General features: G+C 54.8%; 10 protein-coding genes across 10 annotated transcripts; 5 read left to right on the forward strand and 5 right to left on the reverse strand.

Moving 5' to 3' along the window:
- Nucleotides 1-1277: 1277 nt before the first annotated feature.
- On the forward strand, nt 1278-1776 carry BO95DRAFT_439946 (chitin binding peritrophin-A domain-containing protein). Its single transcript, XM_025585841.1, has one exon. The coding sequence runs from the start codon at nt 1344-1346 to the stop codon at nt 1632-1634; it is 291 nt and encodes a 96-aa protein (XP_025445355.1). The 5' UTR covers nt 1278-1343; the 3' UTR covers nt 1635-1776.
- Nucleotides 1777-1881: 105 nt separating this feature from the next.
- Nucleotides 1882-2701, reverse strand: BO95DRAFT_450733 (uncharacterized protein; the record flags this gene model as incomplete). Its single annotated transcript, XM_025588031.1, has 5 exons — nt 1882-1987; nt 2011-2169; nt 2206-2306; nt 2373-2604; nt 2631-2701. The coding sequence occupies 5 exons, from the start codon at nt 2699-2701 to the stop codon at nt 1882-1884; spliced, it is 669 nt and encodes a 222-aa protein (XP_025445356.1).
- A 685-nt stretch (nt 2702-3386) lies between these two features.
- On the forward strand, nt 3387-3909 carry BO95DRAFT_460691 (uncharacterized protein; the record flags this gene model as incomplete). The annotated part of the gene is made up of 2 exons (XM_025588764.1): nt 3387-3614; nt 3718-3909. The coding sequence occupies 2 exons, from the start codon at nt 3387-3389 to the stop codon at nt 3907-3909; spliced, it is 420 nt and encodes a 139-aa protein (XP_025445357.1).
- A 1105-nt stretch (nt 3910-5014) lies between these two features.
- On the forward strand, nt 5015-7757 carry BO95DRAFT_407369 (amino acid transporter). The gene is made up of 18 exons (XM_025584066.1): nt 5015-5243; nt 5320-5353; nt 5429-5498; nt 5590-5691; nt 5820-5887; nt 5936-6007; nt 6064-6178; nt 6238-6316; nt 6364-6398; nt 6445-6473; nt 6519-6551; nt 6598-6622; nt 6669-6870; nt 6922-6999; nt 7050-7178; nt 7224-7371; nt 7418-7496; nt 7561-7757. Exons 1-18 carry the CDS (start codon nt 5128-5130, stop codon nt 7659-7661), a joined length of 1515 nt encoding a protein of 504 aa, XP_025445358.1. The 5' UTR covers nt 5015-5127; the 3' UTR covers nt 7662-7757.
- A 328-nt stretch (nt 7758-8085) lies between these two features.
- BO95DRAFT_347302 (putative extracelular serine carboxypeptidase) lies at nt 8086-9705 on the forward strand (the record flags this gene model as incomplete). The annotated part of the gene is made up of 1 exon (XM_025581997.1): nt 8086-9705. A coding segment is annotated over one exon (1620 nt), but the record flags the coding sequence as incomplete, so codon positions are not given.
- Nucleotides 9706-9868: 163 nt separating this feature from the next.
- BO95DRAFT_355809 (ubiquitin-like protein HUB1) lies at nt 9869-10588 on the reverse strand (the record flags this gene model as incomplete). Its single annotated transcript, XM_025582267.1, has 2 exons — nt 9869-10265; nt 10410-10588. 2 exons carry the CDS (start codon nt 10586-10588, stop codon nt 9869-9871), a joined length of 576 nt encoding a protein of 191 aa, XP_025445360.1.
- Nucleotides 10589-11055: 467 nt separating this feature from the next.
- On the reverse strand, nt 11056-12160 carry BO95DRAFT_439949 (dienelactone hydrolase family protein). Its single transcript, XM_025585842.1, has 4 exons — nt 12056-12160; nt 11937-12007; nt 11828-11875; nt 11056-11775 (listed from the first exon to the last, which is right to left on the reverse strand). The coding sequence occupies exons 1-4, from the start codon at nt 12082-12084 to the stop codon at nt 11168-11170; spliced, it is 756 nt and encodes a 251-aa protein (XP_025445361.1). The 5' UTR covers nt 12085-12160; the 3' UTR covers nt 11056-11167.
- A 1027-nt stretch (nt 12161-13187) lies between these two features.
- Nucleotides 13188-15090, forward strand: BO95DRAFT_355697 (xenobiotic compound monooxygenase, DszA family; the record flags this gene model as incomplete). The annotated part of the gene is made up of 3 exons (XM_025582263.1): nt 13188-13478; nt 13828-14075; nt 14136-15090. 3 exons carry the CDS (start codon nt 13188-13190, stop codon nt 15088-15090), a joined length of 1494 nt encoding a protein of 497 aa, XP_025445362.1.
- Nucleotides 15091-16660: 1570 nt separating this feature from the next.
- Nucleotides 16661-18570, reverse strand: BO95DRAFT_511987 (uncharacterized protein). Its single transcript, XM_025591481.1, has 4 exons — nt 17768-18570; nt 17356-17684; nt 16845-17272; nt 16661-16770 (listed from the first exon to the last, which is right to left on the reverse strand). Exons 1-4 carry the CDS (start codon nt 18338-18340, stop codon nt 16679-16681), a joined length of 1422 nt encoding a protein of 473 aa, XP_025445363.1. The 5' UTR covers nt 18341-18570; the 3' UTR covers nt 16661-16678.
- On the reverse strand, nt 18374-18819 carry BO95DRAFT_460698 (uncharacterized protein; the record flags this gene model as incomplete). The annotated part of the gene is made up of 3 exons (XM_025588765.1): nt 18374-18453; nt 18509-18556; nt 18612-18819. The coding sequence occupies 3 exons, from the start codon at nt 18817-18819 to the stop codon at nt 18374-18376; spliced, it is 336 nt and encodes a 111-aa protein (XP_025445364.1).
- Between the last annotated feature and the right edge of the window lie 2270 nt (nt 18820-21089).

Here is a 21089-nt window from a genome sequence, read left to right on the forward strand (position 1 = left end):
GCCAGAGGACCTCAAGCGCTCGCCTCTCCAGGAATTCCGAGTTAAATGCTCCGAGTTCCTGGGCCACCCCGCTGCCCCGCCACTGGCCCCGGGCCACTACCGGCTGCGCTTTCAATGCGGCGACACCACCGAAACCACAGTAGATTAGCCAGAAGAGCAGACCAACATCTACTTTACCAAGTTTGCTAAGAAGGTTGGCTATTACTGGAAGGGGCATCTCCAACTCACCCGCCCGGGGATAGTCTACAGCGAGGGGCAGGTTAGTCTCCGCGATTCCTACGAGGGGATGCGTCTGGCCCATATTAAGCTGATCTGGCCGTTGAATCTAAATAATTGATCTATTTTTGAAATATAATAGCAAGCAGATTTCTATTATAGATTAAATAATTATATCCAGCGGGGGTGTATATCCACTCCCAGAAGCTTACCAAGTGTCTACATCTTAGTTAAGATGGAATGTGGTATGGTATTCAACGTTCGACCACGCAGAGTTTATCTCAGACCACGACGAGCTCAAAACGCACAAAATCAATGAGTAATTCCCTATTTGAAATCCCTGATAACTACCCTGGCCACCCCACTAACCCTGATACACCCTAAATACCCCTATAAACCGCAGAATGATAGAAAAGTAAAGTCTAGTTTTCGAGTGAGTTGGTTAACTTATAGACACCCCAGACCACGTTGGGTTATTTTCAGACCACGATGAGCTGCGACCCGACTCGGATTCAGAGATTGTTACATCGTGGATGTAGCCAATCTCATCCCCGAGCATTTTAGTCGGAGGATAGTGTTCAATATGGGGTTGCCCAACACTGCGAAGCGCCCTTGGCGACCCTGGCCATGCTCTGGGCAACTCGATCAATGATTTAATCTCATTCTAAAGCAGTATTACCTCCGAGGGGCTAGGACATCCAAAACTCCGGTTGCCATGGTACCCTCACCGCTAGTCGGAGTTTCCAAATCCCGAGATATGCACCAGGAGACTTGGAACGATCGTGTGGAGTAATCACTCTTTGAATCCAGCAAATGGGACCAAGTCAACACTGAGCGAAAAGCCTTCATGAGTTAGTTCACCCCAGCAGTAGCAGGGTGCAAGCGAAACATACTAGCTAAGCTAGTGCCTGGGCATGTGTTGCTTCCATCCACTAAGCTGATTCCAGCATGCAGCGCAAATGGTCAACATGGGATCGGCGTATCAGCTGGAAGTCGATCACAAGTATATAAGAATAACCCCTTTCCATGTTCCAAGAGCCCGTCAATGCAGGCCTAGTGACCTTTCATTTCAGGTGACCAAAATATACTAATTACCATTCCGCATTGCCAGTTTCCTCTGCCGAATAATGCGCTACACTTTTCTCCTCACTGGCACTGCACTCCTCTGCCTCCTCACCAATGCCCAGGATGACGCTTCAGGCACCCCGGCTGGCGATGTCGGAGACATAGTGTGTGCGACAGCAACACAAGAAGTATCACACATGCCGTATCCTGGAGATGGCACGAAATGGATAAAATGCGATACCGAAAATGGCGGCACCGCTATAGTCTACACCTGCGATGAAGGGTTATCATTTAGCTTTGAGGTCCAGACATGTGTCTGGCCGGACCAATCAGAAGATATGGCTGGCTTTTGAACATAGTACACCCAATACTATGAGTTTGCCTTGCTCACGCTCTGACAAAGGGAATACTCTTATCTAACGAAAGATAGGACTGATTCTGTTCATTTGAAATATCGTGGAGGGTAATGGGTGTGTTTTCTTGACAAGGATGGGGATAGTACTCTTTTACAGTATTCATATTGTTGGCTATGCGCAATCTTAGGCTAGAGAGGAAGCTCACTGAGAGAGTATATTGGGGCATGGCTTATCCTGCAACACTTTATTCCCACGGAAAGGCTCGCTTAGTCCGGCTCGGTAAGATATTGTAAGCACGGAGTTCCTTGTTAAAGGCCTCTGAGTTAGCCTCAGCTGCTAGATGTCTGATCCTATCCAAAGGCCATTTGAGCACGCGACTGAAAGAGCAAGACTGAGGGTCTCGAGACTCTCGGAAAAAGCTAGGCTATACCAGCGAGCAACCTTTGTCTCATGTTCATCATCATGCCAAGGATTGAGAGGCAATTTCATCATCCGATGGTCGATTTGGGTAAAAGCTGCCTCTTTCCGGGCTCTGATTGTATCACGCGAGTTGTGGGCTATGGGCTACATAGTGGCCTGTGTTGCCTGCTTTAGGTACTGGTACCATTGGCCTAGTGCCAGTCCGTTCAAAGAGCAATTGGCGCAGCGAGGTTCGAAATCGATTTTCATCTGTTTAAATCACGCCCCTGATTGAAGATGCCTTAAGATTCTCCTACCGAGATTTGGCCAACCCACAACACTGCCGCATCCCATCTGCAGATGAATAAGATCCCAGGAGTCTTCACCAAGCGGCCAAGGACTCTCGAAGTTAGATGTCGCATAGAATTGGCAGTTATTGGGATGATTGGGAGGTTGTATAGGTGCCAGATCCATCGCAACAACAAAGGCATCGGGATATTTATGGGCGACATCGATAGCCCAGATCTCTGTCCCAAATCCCACATCGAAGAATCTACCATTCCTGGGTCTGGCGCGTAAATTAAGCTGGCAGACACCCGTGCTACCGTGAATAGCTTATAAAACAGATCAAGACGGTCCTGCTCCTCTTCATCACACGGTAACATACAGACTCCTCTTCAATATTCATGATATGTGCGGCCGTTCTCTTCAAGGAAGAGATTTTTGTCCGGAGGCCTAAGACAAAGAAATAAGGGGAGACAATGGTCCCAACATCAGTCACTCATTGATTGAATATGAATGAAGTATTATGCCGCAGTATACCTCGCATATGCAACCCGATTGCTCAGTCTCAAAAACATGCATTCTCCTGAGCCCGCAAAGCACAAGGAGCTACGGTCCGCGCTCCGTGCAATCCAGAACCACGTTGAGGGTCTCGAAGCGCATGAACTTGATTAGAGCCAACCGGCGACGCAACGAATAAACGTCTCGCCTATGGAGCTGAACGAAAGGTCAAGCGCCAGCCCTAGCCTCTTCAAACCATGCCCTGCCCATCTTTTGATGGTCCCAGATCACGAATATGATCAGAAGAGCAGGACGAAGTACCAGGAGTTCAAATCTGTCAACCCGATCTTCCGACGCCCCATTGACTGCGCCCGCAACATGATCTCTTAATACTCTTCCTTTTGTTTTGGCTGCGCGACTCACAGCGAGTATTACATCCTCGATGGGTTGTGGGAGGGTTTGAGGTAAGTTAGATTCCATAGTCGTCAGCATCTAGTATTTTATCGTGTCGTCTATGCATCATCGATCTCGCCATCTCACACCAGAACATCTCCCCAACAGTTTGATATGGCTGTCCCGTCCGAAGACCTATTCGAGTGCAACGAGCCCGAGTTCGGCACCCCCGAGCTCGTCGAGGCCAAGAGGGGTCGGGAGTCCCCGCACATGAAGGCCATGGTCTACAACAACCTCGATGACAACGAGAACACGCTGCTGCGCGGCGAGGTTGTGATCACTCTTCGCGTGATCAACGGGCAGATGAGACGGTCTCGCTTCTTCGAACATTCGACTGTGCCGGTGAGAATCACCTTCTCCCCTTTCCCGCATCACATTCCGAACGCGAAGCCCTACGCCCTTCCAAGTTTGAAGTAAAACCGCTGAGTTCGGAATATGAAAATAGGTCCTTCTTCTCTTCTTCCTGGGACCGCAACACGCCCGGGTCATCGAACTATATTTCGATGGCAGCTCGGTGGTGATGCGTCCAACGCGGCTGTTTGATCTCCGGGAGAAGGACGAGACCTTGATCAGAACCTTTGCGCAGTGGTTCCTTGGGGAGCCGACGGGGGAGACCAGGGTGCTTCGGGGGGTGTGATCTTCGGTCTTCTCGACTGGGCACGAGGAATTTTTTTTGGTGAGACGGAATGGAGTATTGGTTTCGTTTGGTTTGGATTGGTCTGGTCTTGTTCGCTTTGGGTTTTTTCTTCTTCCCACTTCTTTTTCATTCTGCTTGACTGATTTCTTCCAGTATGTAATTGTGGCTCTTGGCTAGCTGGGGAGCCAGTTTTGCTTGATCTTTGACACAACAAAGAAAGGTTCTGGTGGTTGAGAGCGTGTAGATCTATGCATAATGTATGCTACCCAAAAGACAGGTCTCAACGGACCCTCAAAGCAGTACCAGGGAGCCGAACTACTCGGCATGCTGTACCATCCTCACACATTGTACTAAGATGTGAAAGCAGGGCTTATATTAAGCTGCACCGAATATCGATGAGGGCGGCGACCGGCGAGGTCGTCTACTCTAGACTCCATATATGTAGTGTACCTACAGAATCCCAGCTATTGCACTTATCTTATCGCAGGTTCAACCGGAAGCAGCGAGCGACCCACAGCTCGGGGACAAGAATCCGGGATTAGGGCTGCGTGGCATGAGCAACAACATACCCCCTGACTGCAGCAGATAATGAGTTTATTTAATTACAGTAGGTATCCAACCTTAGTGATCATATATCTTATCACTGATGAGCTCAGAATAATCACCCCCAGATAACCCCCTACACAAGATAGACTGTCGAAGACGAAAAGATCCCCCAATCGGGCATGTCCAGGCGGGGACGGCATCCCACCCGCTGATTGGCCCGATAAGCCCTCAAGCGATAAATTCTGCCTGCCGCGGGTTTTGCCAGCCTCAACTAGATGCTGACTAGTACTAAGGTACTATCGTCCTGATGACTACCGCGTACATTGTCTCCCCATGCATGGGAGAAATCATATATAAGGAGATAAGTGAATGCACCAACCGACTTGAAACCCATTATCGCCTTAGCGTACCGTCTGGCTCGTGGTGTCATCTCATCCCGGCCCGCAGAGTAAATTAAGCTTCCCCCGCAACCCTGGGTGGACATACCGCATGCATCCTTAGATCTGATGCGTGTCAATCGCCGATACCAACCAAGTACCAGTTCCCCCCCCCCCCTCCCCCCTCCCGGCGATTTAAGTTACTTGTCTCTCCCCCCCGCCTTACGTCTGCCTCTGAATTTTCAATCAGTGTTCTGCTGATGGCAATTCTGGACGATTTCAATTCGAAATTATAATGACCACAGCAATGATGGACGAGAAGAAGCAACCGCACCTCGAGAATGAGGATGATGACGTCCAGTTGGCGCAGATGGGGCATAAGGCCGAGCTGAATCGGAACTTCTCTACCCTGTGCGGTCGACCCCGGTTTTCTCTGATTATCTGGCCACAAAAGGCAATGTAATGCTAATTGTGAAGAGAAAACTAGATCGATGCTGGGCTTGGCGTTTGCGGTGCTGAATGTATGTTTTGTTCTCGATGCAATCGGAGAGAAGCCCCGCGTATGAAAGGGCGGAAGAACTAATAATCGAGGGTAGTCGTGGACGGCTCTGTCGGCCAGTCTATCGCTCAGTCTACCGTCTGGGGGCAGTGTGAGTGTTGTCTGGGGTAAGTATTGTCTGGCTGCCTGGCTCCTTTCCGGGGTGGATCGTCGTCGGGTCGATCTACCACCAGTCGTGCTCATGGTAACAACGACCAGGTCTGGTAACCGCCGGAGCATGTAACCTATGCATCGCCATCTCGCTGGCGGAATTCCTCTCAGCGTATCCCACGGCGGGCGGACAGTATCATTGGGTGGCTGGTGCGTTCCCTTTCCTCCCTTTTCTTTCGTGGAACTTTACAGGGGTCTGTTTGACTGACGACGGCGCAGCTAGTATGTCTTCTTCGCTGCTGGGCGCCCGCTTGTATCGCGTTTTCTCACCGAATCACCAGTTTCCTGGCCGAATTGGGTGCCGATTCTATCCTGGGTGACTGGCTGGGTAAATGTGGCTGGATGGGTGAGGCTCCTTGATTATGTTGGAGTGTATGCGAGGCTAACAGTTTAGGTTGCGCTGGTGGCTACGAATGCCTTGCTTTCCTGTCAGCTGATCGCGGGCATTGTGTCCTCGGTTTACCCTGTACGTCTTTTCGTTTCTTCTCTGTGGGGCCATGGGCTGCTGACTGACGATCCCAGGATTTCGCGTGGCAACGGTGGCAGTACTTCCTCATGTACATCGCCTACACGGTGCTGGCGTTTGTGGTGAACGGGTTCATGAACTCGGTGCTTCCGATCATCTATCGTGGTGCTTGTACGTTTGCCTGGATTTATTTGGTGGTTGATGGGCTTGAACTGATGAGATTACCTAAGTCACCTGGTCGATTGGCGGGTTCGTGCTGGTGTCGATTACCGTGCTGGCTTGTGCCTCGCCGGACTATAACTCTGCCTCGTAAGCTGCGTTGCTCGGGCGCTGGACTAGTTGACCAACTGCTGCAGATTTGTGTTTACCAATTTCATCAACCAGACTGGCTGTGAGTTCGAGTGTTGGACGTTCGCAAGCATCGCTAACATGATTAGGGCCGGATGGTGTGGCTTGGCTGCTGGGTGTGAGTACAGTCGTCGATCTGTGACGATGTCGCTAACAGACCCAGTTGCTGCAAGGTGGACTCGGAGTGACCGCGTTTGTGAGTTCCCCATCGACCGTCTGTCAATCAACACTAATCGATCCAGGATGCGGTCTGCCACATGATTGAAGGTAAAGTTGCCCTCTCCTAGCTCCTAGGCGCCAACTGACCGACCAGAAATCCCACAACCGTCCATCAAAGGCCCCAAGATCATGGTCGTCTGCGTGGGCATCGGCACCTTCACCGGAGCGATCTTCCTCATCGTGCTGCTGTTCGTGGCCGGTGACATCGACGAGGTGGTCAATTCGAGCGCCGGGCCCCTGCTGCAGATTTTCATCCATGCGACCAACAACCGCGCCGGCGCCATCTGCCTCCTCATGTATGTGCGGCCCACCCACCCCAAAAAGTGTTGCTAATGGGTCCGATCCAGGCTTCCCCTGGTCTGTCTGCTGTTCGCGACGTTGAGCGTGATGACGACCAGCAGTCGCATGATCTTTGCTTTTGCACGGTAGGCGGCTTGTCTCCCACGAGTGAAGATCGCCACTGACGAACGTGCAGAGACGGCGGACTGCCGGCGTCCAAGTTCTTCGCGCGGGTGCATCCCCGCCTCGGACTCCCTCTGAATGCGTTGATTCTGACCACCGTCGTGGTGATTATCTTCGGCTTTATCTACCTTGGCTCGAGCTCGTATGTTTTTCCGTGTGACCAAATGAGCTGCGCTGAGGATTATAGGGCTTTCAACGCCATCGTCTCGGCGTCGGTCGTGCTTCTGGATCTCTCGTACGCGATGCCGATCGCGGTGAACTGCCTGCGCGGACGACGGACACTCCCCGATCGCAAATGGAAGATCCCCAACAAGATTGGCTGGGTGATTGATATGGTGAGTGGGTTGCTATTGGGGGGGATGTTCCCTGCTAACGGGCCAGATCTCTCTCTCGTATATCGCACTGACCACAGTGTTGTTTGTGTTTCCCCCGGACCGGCCCGTGACGGGCAGCAACATGAGTAAGCTCCCTGGCTGGATGAATGCATAGTATATTGATTGGCAGCTGCTGACTGACTGGGCTAGATTATTGCGTGGTTGCATTTGGGATCATCCTGATCATCTCGCTGATGCAGTGGGTGGTGGATGGGCGGAAGAACTTCACGGGACCTCGCGTGGAGCTGTAGGGCGATGAGTATCTCTAGGATTAAGTGAATGTGTAACATCCTAAGCGGTTGTAGATAAACATAGCCGTGTAACAGCCAAGAGCACATTGAAAGCCTATCTGCAACACCCACTGTAACATCCCAGCCTCCGTCCCCACTCGGAGACAATCGGACCAAGCAAGGAGATTGGCACCCTACCTTGCTAGCACCAGTAATCATGATCATAATCATAATCATATATAAACACAATCTCCCCGCACGCAACCCTTCCTATCTTCTCCCCTCCCACCACCCCAAACCAACAACAACAACAACAACAACAACAACAACAACAACAATGAACCTCCTCCTCCTCCTCTACTACACAACCACCACCCTAGCCCTAAGCGGGCTGAACACCCACCTCAACAACAACAACAACAAAGAATACACCCCGACGGCGCACGAACAAGCCCAATTCCCCATCCACAACCTAACAACCCCACTCAACCATTTCCCCACCTCCGCACGCTACCCAGCCACGAACCTCACCTTCCCGCTCCGCTACATCCTCGACACGAGCCACTACCAACCAGGCGGGCCAGTCTTCCTCATCGCCGGCGGCGAGACCTCGGCGCTGAACCGCCTCCCCTTCCTATCGCAGGGGATCGTCCACGAACTCGCGCGGATCTACCAGGGGGCGGCGCTAATCGTGGAACACCGGTACTACGGGACGAGTTACCCTGACAGCATTTCCCAGCAAGACAACCAAACCATCCCCCTCTCCACCCTAACCTACCTAACCACCGAACAAGCCCTAGCCGACTACGCCTACCTCGCCACCCACCTTCCCGTCCCCGACCTCTCCCCGGCCACCACCCCCTGGATCGCCTACGGCGGCTCCTACGCCGGCGCCTTCGTCGCCTTCCTCCGCCACGCCCACCCAGACCTCTTCTGGGCCTCCATCTCCAGCTCCGGCGTCACCGCCGCCATCGCGGATTACTGGGCGTACTACGAGCCGATCCGCGCGCACGCGCCCGCGCAATGCGTCGCCGCGCAGCAGGCGCTCATCGCCTGGGTCGATCGGGTGCTTCTCTTGCCCAAGGCGGCGGCGGCGGCGGCGGCGGCGGCAGCATCTTCCCACGCAAAGGAGTCACCCTCCGGATCGAAAGACCATGCGGAAGTGCTGAAGGGGGTGTTCGGGGGCAGTGCGCCGGGCCTCACGGATGAGAAGTTCGTGGCCGGGTTGGCGGAGCCGTTGGGGTTGTGGCAGGAGCGGAATTGGGAGCCGAGCGTTGGGGGGCGCGGGTTTGGGTGGTTTTGTGGGAATATCACTGCGTCGGAGGTGTTGGATGAGGGGTTGGAGGGGGAGGTGGGGGCGAGGGTGAGGGGGTTGGTGAGGGAGGTTGGCGGTGGCGGTGGAGATGGAGATGGAGATGGCGATGGCAAGGAGGTGGAGGAGTTGGTGACGGGGGTGGTGAATTGGGTGGGGTTTGTGAGGCGGGAGGGGGTTTTCTCGGACGCTGAGGATGAGAATGAGGATGAGGGTGAGGCAGGCGACGACAAACGCCTCCCCCGCACGGCCTCGACCAGCTGGAACTACCAGGTCTGCACGGAATGGGGCTACTTCATGCCCGGGTCGACCGTCCCGGCGCACATCGCGCCGCTCGTCTCGCGCCTCCTCACCCCGGCCTTCTGGGTCGACATGTGCAATGCCACCTACGGCATCACCACCCCGCCGGACACGGACCGCATCAACCGGTACGGCGGGCTCGCCTTCTCGTATCCCCGCGTCGCGCACATCGGCGGTCGGGCCGATCCCTGGAAGGAGGCGAGCCCCTTCGCGACGGGGCTGCCGGTGAGGAACTCCACGGCGAAGGAGCCGATGCTTCTCATCGGTGTGCCCGCGGAGGAGGTGTACGATGGCATGGAGGGCGGGGTGCATCACTGGGATCAGAACGGGGTGTTCGGGGTGGAGGAGTACTGGGAGGGGAAGAGGGTGGTGCCTCCAAGGGGCGTGCGGGAAGCCCAAGGCGAGGTGATCGGGTTCGTCGGCGGGTGGTTGGGCGAGTGGCGCGAGACACAGCGCCAGCGCCAGCTACAGCTACAGCTACAGGAGGAGCTGGAAGACGACGATCTCAGCAATGGCGAGGACCCGCAGGCAAGCCTAAAAACCCCCGGAGCACATCATCAGATTATCCTCTAGCCGGTCTGTCCGCCACCGAATAACCATAGCACCCAAAAGGGATCTAATCCCCCGTCCCGATCTCCAAATCCAACTGCACCCCATTCGTAATCCCATAGTCCCCCAGACTGATAAAATCCTTGAACGGCCGCTCCCCCTGCCTCTTCAGCAGGATCTCGCGCGGCGCCCGCCCGATCTGCGCCGCCACCAGCGTCTTCAGATCCCCCACCGTATCCGACGGCAGACAGGGCACCGTGGCCTTCGTGCCCAGCCGGTCGTTGACATGCACCAGGATCATGGGCTCGGAGGGGATCGCCGGCCGTTTCTTCTTTTTCTCCTTCTTCTCTCTCCTGGCGGGGTCGTCGGTGGAGGTCGAGATGGGCTTTTCGGCCGGTCGGTCGCGGTCGTCTCGATCTCGGGGTTGGTAGCTGTCGCGGTGACGGTCGCGGTACCGGTCATCCCTCTCTCGATCGCGATACCCCCGACGATCACGCTCACGGTCTCGCGCATCCCGTCCGTCTCGGCTGGAGTAGTCCCGTCGATCCCGGGGATCATACCCACCCCCTCGAGCCTCATCCCGAGATTCGTACTCCCGCCGCGGCGACCGCGCGCGATACCCCCGATCTAACCTTCGGGCGGCGTCGTCGTCCTCCCCGCGCTCCGGACGACGCTTCTCCTTCCATCGGAAGCCGCCGGTGGAGGATTTCTTGGGCTGGCGGGGTGGGGAGCGGGAGCGGGAGCGGGAGCGGGAGCGTCGTCGTTGTGGTGGTGGGGAGTCGGGCATTTTGTGTGGTTGTCTTTGCTGGGAGGAGAGTGTGTGTGTGTTGTGTTGGATGTGTGGTGCGGTGCGGTGCGGGCACCGACGTGGACTTAGTCCAGTCTGCGCTCTTGTTTTTGAAAGAGATGTGGAGATCAGATGAGGATGGACTTGGTGGTGTGGTTTGGTGGTTTGGTGGTTGGGGGTAGGTGGTTGGTGGTGGGTGGGTGGTGAAGATAGAATTGGAGTAGAAGCTGAGGGAACTTACAACAGGCTGGAGCTGAGGCGGCGTGATGAAATGGATGAAGGCGGTGAAGATGGGATGGAGGTGGTGGTTGGTTGGATGGCTGGGTGGGGATTCGGACGGGTGGGCAGAATGTGACCGCTTGCTTTACGGCCCGGGGCAGCTGAGCTGAGCCTGGGAGCGGGCAGCTATTTACTCTTTTTGGAAGAAGAGGAACAGTGAGTGATACAATTAGAGGATAGAAGTAAATGTGTAAACGTGTCTCGATTGCTCAACAGGATTGCTCAACAATCACACTGACTTTTGGGCATTACACAACATATCAAACTAGTACAGTACAACCTAGTGGAGCACAAACCAAATCAAGCATACTTCTCCAAGAACCCCAGCGCCGTCTTGTACCCGCGCTCATACTCCTTCTTCACCTCCTCGTCCTCCAGGTTCGACCGCGCCGCCATCCAGCCGTGAATCTGCGTGGGGAACGTCTCCACATACCCGGGCTGCCCCAGATTGTGGCCGAACTGCTCCACGTCCTCGGGCTTCTCATCCTTGGACGCCAACACCGCCATCGGCACGCTCACCTTCTTGGCGTCCTCCGGGTCCAGCATGGCCGGGTGGCACTGCACCGCCGCCTTGAAGATCGAGTTCTCCTGCCCCGTCGCCAGCGTCGCGATCTTGCCGCCCCAGCAGTACCCCAGAATCGACCAGGACTCGAAGCGCCCGGACGGGGCGAGTTGGTTGGCTTCTGCCACGATCCCCGGGATCTTGGGGAGGTTGTTGGGCGGCGCGGCTTTGGTTTGGAAGAAGTGGCCCAGCTTCTGCTTGTGGTCGTCGGTCTGCGGCGGGAACCAGGTGATGTGGGCGGGGCTGCCTTCGAAGAAATCCGGGATGAACACCCGGTACTTCTGGGTGCTGGAGTGGGCGAGGATGTCGGCGCCTTGCAGGGTCTGGTCGAAGAAGCCGAAGATGTCTGTGTCCGGTTAGATGTGGCGGAGGTGTAACAAAGGGAGAGAGGTGCTGACCGTAGATGACGAGGATGGCCTTGGAGGCGGATTCGGGACCGGTGACATCTGCTGGGGATTAGCTGGGCTGGCTGGAGATGGGCTTGAAAGCTGAAGCTGGGATACGGACAAGTCTTCAAACCGCCAATGGTCTTATATTCCCCCTTGGGCTGGTAGCCCTTGGCGACGACGGGGGGGATCCTGGTTCGTCAGTTGATGCAGATGGACTGGGACAGATATGATGCTCACGAGCAGCAGGCCTTGTTGACTCCCGTCATGGCGGCGGTGGAGCAGTGGAATGTACGGAGAGGATGGTAAGTGGTTGTGGGGTATCTGGTCAGCGATGAGATGGACCTTTGTAGAGAGTGGGTTAAAAGCTGTCTGGTGAACATGTTAGAAGAGGTGTTGGTGGAAGACGCACACTGATTGAGGCAGACGTAAAGTTGTCGAGGTTGCAGTTGTGAATCAGAGGAGGAATGGAGGCAGCGAGCGAGCAGCGAGAGTTGCAGGAGAGCAAGCGAATTGAGGGGATTCCCCACCGACGTCATCCGAGTTCCCCACCTTTCCGGTTTCGCCCGTCAAAGATCTTCAATATCGAGGTTTGGTACGGGCTATACGAGGGTTTTTACGAGTGCGAGTGTCATCAATGCAGTAGATAGCCCTGGTGTGAGGAGTATCCAGCGCATTTGGAGTGTTAATGCCATGGGAATGCTGGTTGATTGTCTGGCTAAGATGAGGTGCGAAGGTGGTCAATGCAGTTTCATTTTATGAACTGTATACATATCGGGCGAAATATCCAGAGGCATCTGCATCAAGATAGTATTTTCGATGATATGTTGCTCATGCGAAATCTTTTTTTTTTCTCAAGTCCCTCATTTGTCCAAAATGAGCTATTCACATGCCCGCGCGGAGTCCAGCTACATATACTCATCAACGATGCACGCACAGACCAAGACTGTATTCAATCAAATAGGAAGTGAAAACACTTCTAGACATGCTTACTTTTGTTTCTCAAGGGTATTAGACTGAACAGATTCAGCATCCACACCCTATAGCCTCAGCATCCCTCCCGACCGATAGAGAATCCCAGCACGCCATAACCCCATCTCCTCACGACACCAGCTAATCTCCCAACATGCATTATCTCGGAACTACTCCGTTAGATCATCCTCCTGCTACTCTGCGGAGAGAGAACCGGTGCTAAATCGATAACCCATGAAACGCATCCTCGACAATGTCACGCAATGCGATCGATTGATGGCGCGTGAGGGGTATGCTCGTCGCCGCAATCGACCCTATACCGCTATATATGAGTGTACCTGTACCTTGAACCATTGAGCTTGAACACCGAAAAGCGAACGCAAAGCAAAGGCCAACCACCATGTCAACCACGGCAGCTACCCACGATGCACCCCAGAAGCAGATCCTGCTCAACGCGTTCGACATGTCCACCGTCGGCCACCTGTCGCCCGGGCAGTGGAAGAACCCCAAGGACCGGTCGGGGACGAAGCGCACGCTGAAGTACTGGACGGATCTGGCCCAGTTGCTGGAGCGCGGGGGCATCACGGCCCTGTTCCTGGCCGACACGTATGGGGGATATGATACGTACGAGGGGAGTCTGGATGAATGCATCCGACGGGCGGCGCAGTGGCCGATGACGGATCCCACGATTGTACGTTCTTTTCAGCTGTTTGGTAGCGGATGTTTCGGATACCGGATACGAGGAGACCTGAATCTCTCGTTTTGTCAGTTAGCCATGCAGGCGAGAGGACTGAGTTACCCTCATCCCTGCACTATTTTACTTTCCCGTTCATCTCCACCCTCAGTTCTGAGCACCCGAGGGAGAAAGCCCTCGAACCCCCTGTTTCCTCGAGATGGCAACGACGAGGAAGCCCGGGTCTCGTAAAGAGCGTCATCTACATCGAATGATCCTCCCCCTCAGACATCTCACCTCCCCTCACCCAGTTGCACATCTTCTGCTCTATGTATTAGATACCCTGAACGCTAACCCGCCCGAACAGCCCATCTCCGCCATGGCGGCAGTGACCAAACGCCTCGCCTTCGGCATCACAGCCTCCACCTCCTTTGAGCCGCCCTTCCTCCTCGCGAAACGCTTCTCCACCCTCGACCACCTGACTGACGGGCGCATCGGCTGGAACATCGTGACCTCGTGGAAGAAAGCGGCCTTCAAAGCCATCGGCATCGACACTCCGATCGAGCACGACGAGCGCTACGCCCAAGCCGACGAGTACCTGCGCGTGCTATACAAGTAGGCCACCCCCCCCTCCCCCACCCCCCCTTCTTACCAGAACTAACACCGGTAAAACAGACTGTGGGAATCCTCCTGGTCCCCGACCGCGCTCGCCCCCAACGCCGCGGAAGACAGCTACATCGACCCGGCGCAGGTGCGCACGATCCACCACCAGGGCAAATACTTCCAGCTGTCGACGCGGCACATCGTGGACCCGTCGCCGCAACGCACGCCCTTCCTGTTCCAAGCGGGGACGTCGGCGGCGGGGTCGCAGTTCGCGGCCACGCACGCGGAGGCGATCTTCGTGTGGGCGCACGCGCCCGGCGTGCTGCGCCCGAAGATCGCGGCCATCCGCGCGCAGGCCGCGGCGCAGGGGCGCGACCCGGCCAGCCTCAAGTTCTTCGGGACGTTCACGCCGATCCTCGGGCGGACGGAGCGCGAGGCCCGGGCCAAGCTGGCCGAGGCGCAGCGGTACGCGTCGACGGTGGGCGGGCTGGTGCTGTTCAGCGGGTGGACGGGCGTGGACATCTCCAGGATCCCGATCGATCAGGACATCACGGCGGCGGACAGCACCGAGGCCCACAAGGTGCGCAGCATGCTGGATGCCTTCACCACGACCAGCCCCGAGGTGCCGCGCTGGACGCCGCGCGTCGTGGCGCAGAAGGCCGCGATCGGGGGCTTGGGCCCCCTCGCCGTCGGGGATCCCGGCCAGGTGGCCGATGAGATGGAGCGCTGGGTGCGCGAGGCCGATCTCGATGGCTTCAATCTCGCGTACGTGACGACCCCGGGCACCTTCGAGGATGTCGTCGACCTGTTGGTGCCCGAGCTGCGGCGGCGCGGGCTGTATCCTGATTCCGTCCCGGAGGAAGGCGTGACGATGCGCGAGAAGGTGTATGGCGTCGGGCAGAGGGAGTTACGCGCGGATCATCCGGGGAGTCGGTATAAGTATCATGTTTATGTTGAGGATGGGGATGAGGGGGGGGAAGGAGAGGGAAAGGAGGAGCAGCAGCAGCAGCAGCAGCAGCAGCAGTAGCTGACGGGTGAGTGCTGCTGCTACTGCTCCTTAGATTGTATGGATGAAGACAAGAAAGAGAGAGCCTCCAGACGTTGTTCACATGCTATGACTCGACAACTATAACCACACCCAAACAAACCATCCAGGTCAGTAAGTAAGTAGTAGCCAGTCTTCCGTAGGTCCGGTAAATCGAATCCCTGATTTCAGCACCCAACCCCAACCCATCAACAGATAAGCTACACACCCACCGCGCCACGGCGAACGCCGCCCTGCTCCATTCCCGTCAGCCCCAGAAAACTAGAAAACCAAAAAACCCAAAAGAAGACCGAACCAGAAACCAAACCAAACGATACCAAAAAGTATAAAAACAAAACAAAACAAAACAAACAGGCTTTTTTTCCTTTCGGTCGGCCGCCTGCGCATCAATGCATCTTGTCTGCCTGTCTGTCTGTCCCCCCAGCTCTTCCTCCCGGTAACTTACTGTACGGAGTCCCCCATCCCCACCACGGTCTGGACCGGTCTAGGTCGGTCGTTCTTCCATACCGCTGCGATGCAGACATTCCTGTCATGTGATGGGGTTTTTTTTTTTTTTTTTTTTTTTTTTTAACTCGCGTCGCTATTACATGAGGGGGGACCGGACCGTTACGGATTCCCCAGGGCGAGGGCGGCAGCATATTCATGATGCGGTGAGGTTTTCTTGTTCTTGTTCTTGTTCTTGTTCTTGAGATTAAGGGGTGAATCTATTCCCTGGGGAATAGAAGTTTTTGACTGGGAACACTCGTATCCAGTAGGTAGGTAGTAAGCGAATGAGCGAGTGAGTGTTAGGTCAAGTTTAGCCGAGTGAGAGTATGTAGGTTGTCTTCGGATTTTGGGTTGGGGTTGGGAGGATGAATCAATACCATTCATTCATTCAATGAATCATTCATTGATACAGTCCATAGATTACAAGCTACGAGGGTCAGGCTGTAGTTATGGTAACTTTTGGAAAGTCAGCGGAGCTGAGGCCGGGGGGTCACACGGACAGTCCAGAAAGGGCTCTCTGCTCGGCTCGGCTCTGCAGCAGCCACACTCAGCAGCGCACCTATTTGTAGCGTTCCCCATCAAAACTCTACCTACTAGGTAGTAGTTTAGTGATCCGGTTGGGGTGTCTACCAGGCGGGAACCAGTCACGGGTACTAGGAACTGTTTTGTACATACCTCCTCCGTATACTCCGTACACTCCGTACAACGCGAAACAAAGAAGGGTGCTACTGCTACTAAGTTCCCAGGTACCTACCTATCTATCCTATTCAACTCAATACAAATCACGTCAGATAATTGTCTATAACTTAGTGCCCTACAGTAGATACGTTGCTCAGCAACCGACCAATCCACCTCCCTGTACTTCAACTTGGCCCCTGTACTTGCAGGTGCGTCGTGCTTTGGAGGTAGCAGGCTTACAGGCGGGACGGGACTCATACCACTCTCGTCCCCCATGGTATAATTATATACTAGGTACTAATCACCCGAACCACCTACATTGAAAATCAAAGCATGGTTGATCAGAACAATGTGTTCTGTTGTACTGTATGGACTGTACCCAGCGAAACCAGTGACAAGTGAATGCCTATCTTATATGTCTGGAGAGAAACCAATCACCTATGTCAGCTCCATCTACTTCCCCCGACAAGACAATGTGATACAGATGACCGCGATATGCTAGAATCGTAGAAAAGGAAATCAATGTAAAGCCTGAGTAATGAGTATGGAAGATTATTGCAGAGATGGTTTACCTGGGTAGCTTTTCCGCGGTGGTGTGCGGGTGAAATTCAGAACAAGATACTCCTGGATCAGCTTGTCCCTCAGCAGGGGGTAATACGGCCCCTTGTTTTTGAAGCGTTGCATATGCTGCTGGATCCGGTCGCCGCTGCGAAGCAGGTCTACTCCCCACTGCTTCTGGGGCACCAGGAGATCCATCCGCCCGCTCCGGATCCCCGTCTTGATCAGATACTCCGGGGCGACGGTGATGTGGCGTTCGATGAGCAGTGGGAAGAGGCAGCGGTAGAACTCCTTCTGACATTGGTCTTCAATCGGCATCGCAGGAGTACCTGCGAGCTGGTCGGGGTGGAATTTGCGGATCGCGTCGACCGTCATCTCGAGGGGGGACTGATAGACGAGTTTTTTACGGGGATGGTTTGGCTTGAAGAGGAACTGGCAGTACCTAGGTAGGAGAAAAACTTGATCAGCCCCCAGCAAGATCTGGCAATGCTCTTAAGCTTAAATCATCGACAAAAGTGAACGTACCACCGATGAACCTGTGTGGGGAACATGTAGTATGTCTCTCCTCCCTCCATCTGCTCTGCATGGAGCCATCCGCGTCTCCAGATATCTTCGAGCGCCCGCTCTTCATCCGAGTCGCTGGGAAAGCTCGACCGGCTCGTTCCGTCGCAAGCAATGGCATGCTTCAAGACCGTCGCGTAAGCGGAGTTTTGCACCATCTTCTGTCTCGGTAAGCCTCGGGAGAAGATGGTGGTCCTGATATGCTCGAAGAACAGCAGAGCATCACTGAAAAGCCCGTCGCATGTGGTCTGCCAGTCGAGGGGGCGACGGCTCTGGATCGGCTTTTGGAGCTTCTAGTTATTTGGGAAAGACTGGTTAGCTAGGCTATGTAGGGTCTCCCTCGCCCACCAGCTCGCGAACATTGGCTTACGCTTACCGGTATCGCTCGCAGGACATGTATAAGGGATGTAAATAGCCCAGCATGGCCGCCACTGGTCAGGAACAGTCCGTGTTTCGATCCGTCCGTCAAGATCTGCTCACTATCTGGAATCACGGTGGGCAGGAAATGTGGAAGGATGTCGTTGGCTTCGCTCTCCTCGAGCAGCAAACCAATCGGCTTCCACTCTGGGTCGATCGCTTCGTCTGGCCGGAGGGATATTTGCTGGTGCGGAAGGAAGGTCATCATCGGGGTGGTCTTGAATGGTTGATGGTTGTCGTCTGCGGCCGTGCCGTAGCGGGCGAACAGGACGATCTTCACTGCGTCGCCGGGCCCGCAGGACTTGAAGAGCGCACTCCATAGCTGCCTGTCCCAGCATGATTCATGTGCCTCATCCACCAGGATGTAACACGGATGATTCCGGAGCGAACGTCCGGGAACCCCGATCAGTGCTTTCAGATAAAGGGTCCGGCCGCCGGCTTTCTCGACCCTTGCCTCTTCCCAGCCGTCCAGGATATAGATCGGAGTGTTCGGGTGGCGCACGAGCAACTCGTTGGCGACGAGATTCATCATCGTGGTCTTCCCGGAGGCAGGGGTCCCGTTCACTCAAATCAGGCAGTAGCGGTCCAAGCGGGCGATCGATTCATGGACGAAGTGAGGTCGCTTAGCAGTCCACGATGGAACAGCTGCAAAGAGTCAACGGCAGGTTCCCCTTCCCACATCAGAGCGGTACGTACGCACCTTGGGGCTCGGTTATCTGCGCCACGGGAAGTCGAGAGCCGGAAGACCCTGGCGATTAGATCAATGATATATACCTTGGATGAAGAAAACACGGGAAACAAACCATAGCTGCCATGCTTGCCCAGGGGATGTGAACATATGATACACTTTGCTTTGCTGGGAACGTGGTCCAGATTGGATGTGCTTTCTCCCGAGGCACACTGGCAGCCTCTCACTTCACAAGGCCCCATGGCAAGGAGTAGTCTCTTGGCTTCAGTCTCCAGCATAGCGGAGGAAAGCGAATCAGGGTATAACTGGGATGAGCTCGCCATGGTGATAGTCCTACACTAGAAACCTATAAGTGACTTGGCTCGCAGTTCCACGCTGGAATTCTTATCTCTGATTTTCCTGACACGAGGTGGAGAGAAGCACATATACAGTGATCAGAAGTGGGGGATTGAAAGTTAGCAGCAGCGACAGTTGATCCGGCAAGAACGCTACATCTCGAGTCTCTACATCCTAAGTCAAAAGTATTTCACAGTTGAGTGATTCTCTCTTTGTTGATCAAAGCGGGGGTGCCTGGCGGGACTGGACAAAGAGTCGTTGGCCTGGGATAAACTCATGAAGGGCTATACCTGCATTACATAGAAGCCGCGATAGATGTGTGCCCCATGAGAAGGCTCCTCTTGGAGCTATAGTAGTGGTAGGTACTTAGCAAAGATACAGCAAAGGAGCAAGAGGTAGTAGTGGAGATGTAGGGCGGAGTACATGTTGTCTACAGGCAGGGCAGCCGAGAGGTGGACCACGAGATGGCAAGGTGCTGTCGATGACAATGAAGCCACTCACGCGCGCCGTTCGGCTCCGACCAAAAACTAAATACAGCAAGGGTTGAAGGGATTTTCTCATCTCCCCCGGAAGATGTGCTGTATCCAGGCACGCCTCTGCCGCACGCTGCAGGCCGATCATCTGGGCGAGTCTAGGCCTTGATGTACTGTAACAAGCAACTACCCTGTGCTGTGTACAGCATACAGTAAGCGAGGAGGGTGCGTGTCGGGCGGCCGGGGCTCCTTTCTCTCTTTAGTTGCTGTACGGTAGGGTTCATCGTGTGATTCTTATCTGTCACTTTCCGGCATGAGAAGTCTAGCCTTTGAGCTCGGAAAGGATATGCGCGGTATTGCAGGATGAAAGAAAGGGGAGGCAAGGTGGTTAGGTTTGAGGAATGTGGTGTGGTGTGGTGTAGGTGAGGGTTCCTGTAGGGGTCGTATCTGCGATCTGGGGGCGATGGGCAGGAAGGAGAAAGAGTGCGTTGAGTCTATCAATCCAAACGAGCCAAGAAGAACAATAAAGCAGCAACAGATAACCGAGTGAAACATCCGCCCGCCCTGCACCAACGATCCTCAAGTTCTTCCGACCCGTTAACCGTTCTCCACGGTCGGAAGGCGTACCTGTCAATCCGTGGTGGCCAGCACGGGTGGCAGAGGGGCCCCTTCAGGGACCTAACCTGCACACACTGGGAGAGGAGGGGGGTGGGAAGAGTAAGATCCTCGAATCGCAACCTGCCATGGAAGAGAAAGATTCGACCATTTGCCTCCGATCGGAATTGAGTTGGAGGCTACTTCCTGCCAGGTGGTGGTGGCAGTGGTGTAATGATCACAATAATTCCGGTGGGGAGGAGATCATTCGTGCTCCGGTCCTGTCATGTTTGCCTCAGTTGAGAGGGGAATGGGGGGAAGGGACCTTTGTCATCCAACCAGCATGGCCCAAACCATGCTCCTGTGCAGGGGATGGGGGAAATGCTGGGGAAACACATGCCAATGTGGAGTACGGAGCGTAGGAGAGGAGGCGATGAGCCTCGGACAAGCATCTGCGATCTTGCACTGCAATGGGGGGCAGAAGAGGGGAAGCGATGATACCTTAATACGGAGTAGTCTAGTACTAGTAATGGTGATGGATGCACAGTGGTTGATGTTGGTGATACCTTGTCACTAGTAGTTATAACTACTAGTACTGTAGTTAAGGGTGGCGGTAATGGTACCGCGGACGCGAACCCTCCACCAATACCCGACAGCCTGGTCGCTGCCCGCGCCTCCCGTCGGTAGAGGCCAACTGGTGGTGGACCGTTGGGGGTTGGCTGGCTGGCTGGCTGGCTGGCTGGCTGGCTGGCTTGTGACTTCAAGGTTGCGAGAGTTAATTAAAGTTAGCCCTCCATCCGGTCTGCTACGGCGGGCACTCCGGCCCCCCCCCCCCCGGGGGGAATCAGCCACACTGGACTATCCACGGAGTAAATTATTGCTTGTCGATGGGCACAATGCCGCAAAGACGCAGAGAGGACCAGATGGCAAGCAGCTAAGCCTACTTGAGGCTGGATCCAATGCAGCCAAACCGCGGGCCTGCCCGGCCAATAGTGGCTACTGCAGCATATCCCAAGGGGGTGGCTCGAAATCCACCGGGGTCTGGCCGATGCCTCTGTCCATCCATCACTTCTCTCACCCACCCCTTTCGCAAGCGACAAGAAAAGTGGGAATGATTGATAAGGATGATTAGTTCAACAGTTCAGGTTAGTTCGATTGGCGAAAATATGCACCAAAGTTACCAACACCAG

The sequence above is a fragment of the Aspergillus brunneoviolaceus genome (assembly GCF_003184695.1).
Source record: "Aspergillus brunneoviolaceus CBS 621.78 unplaced genomic scaffold BO95scaffold_12, whole genome shotgun sequence".
NCBI classification, from domain to species: Eukaryota; Fungi; Ascomycota; class Eurotiomycetes; order Eurotiales; family Aspergillaceae; genus Aspergillus; species Aspergillus brunneoviolaceus.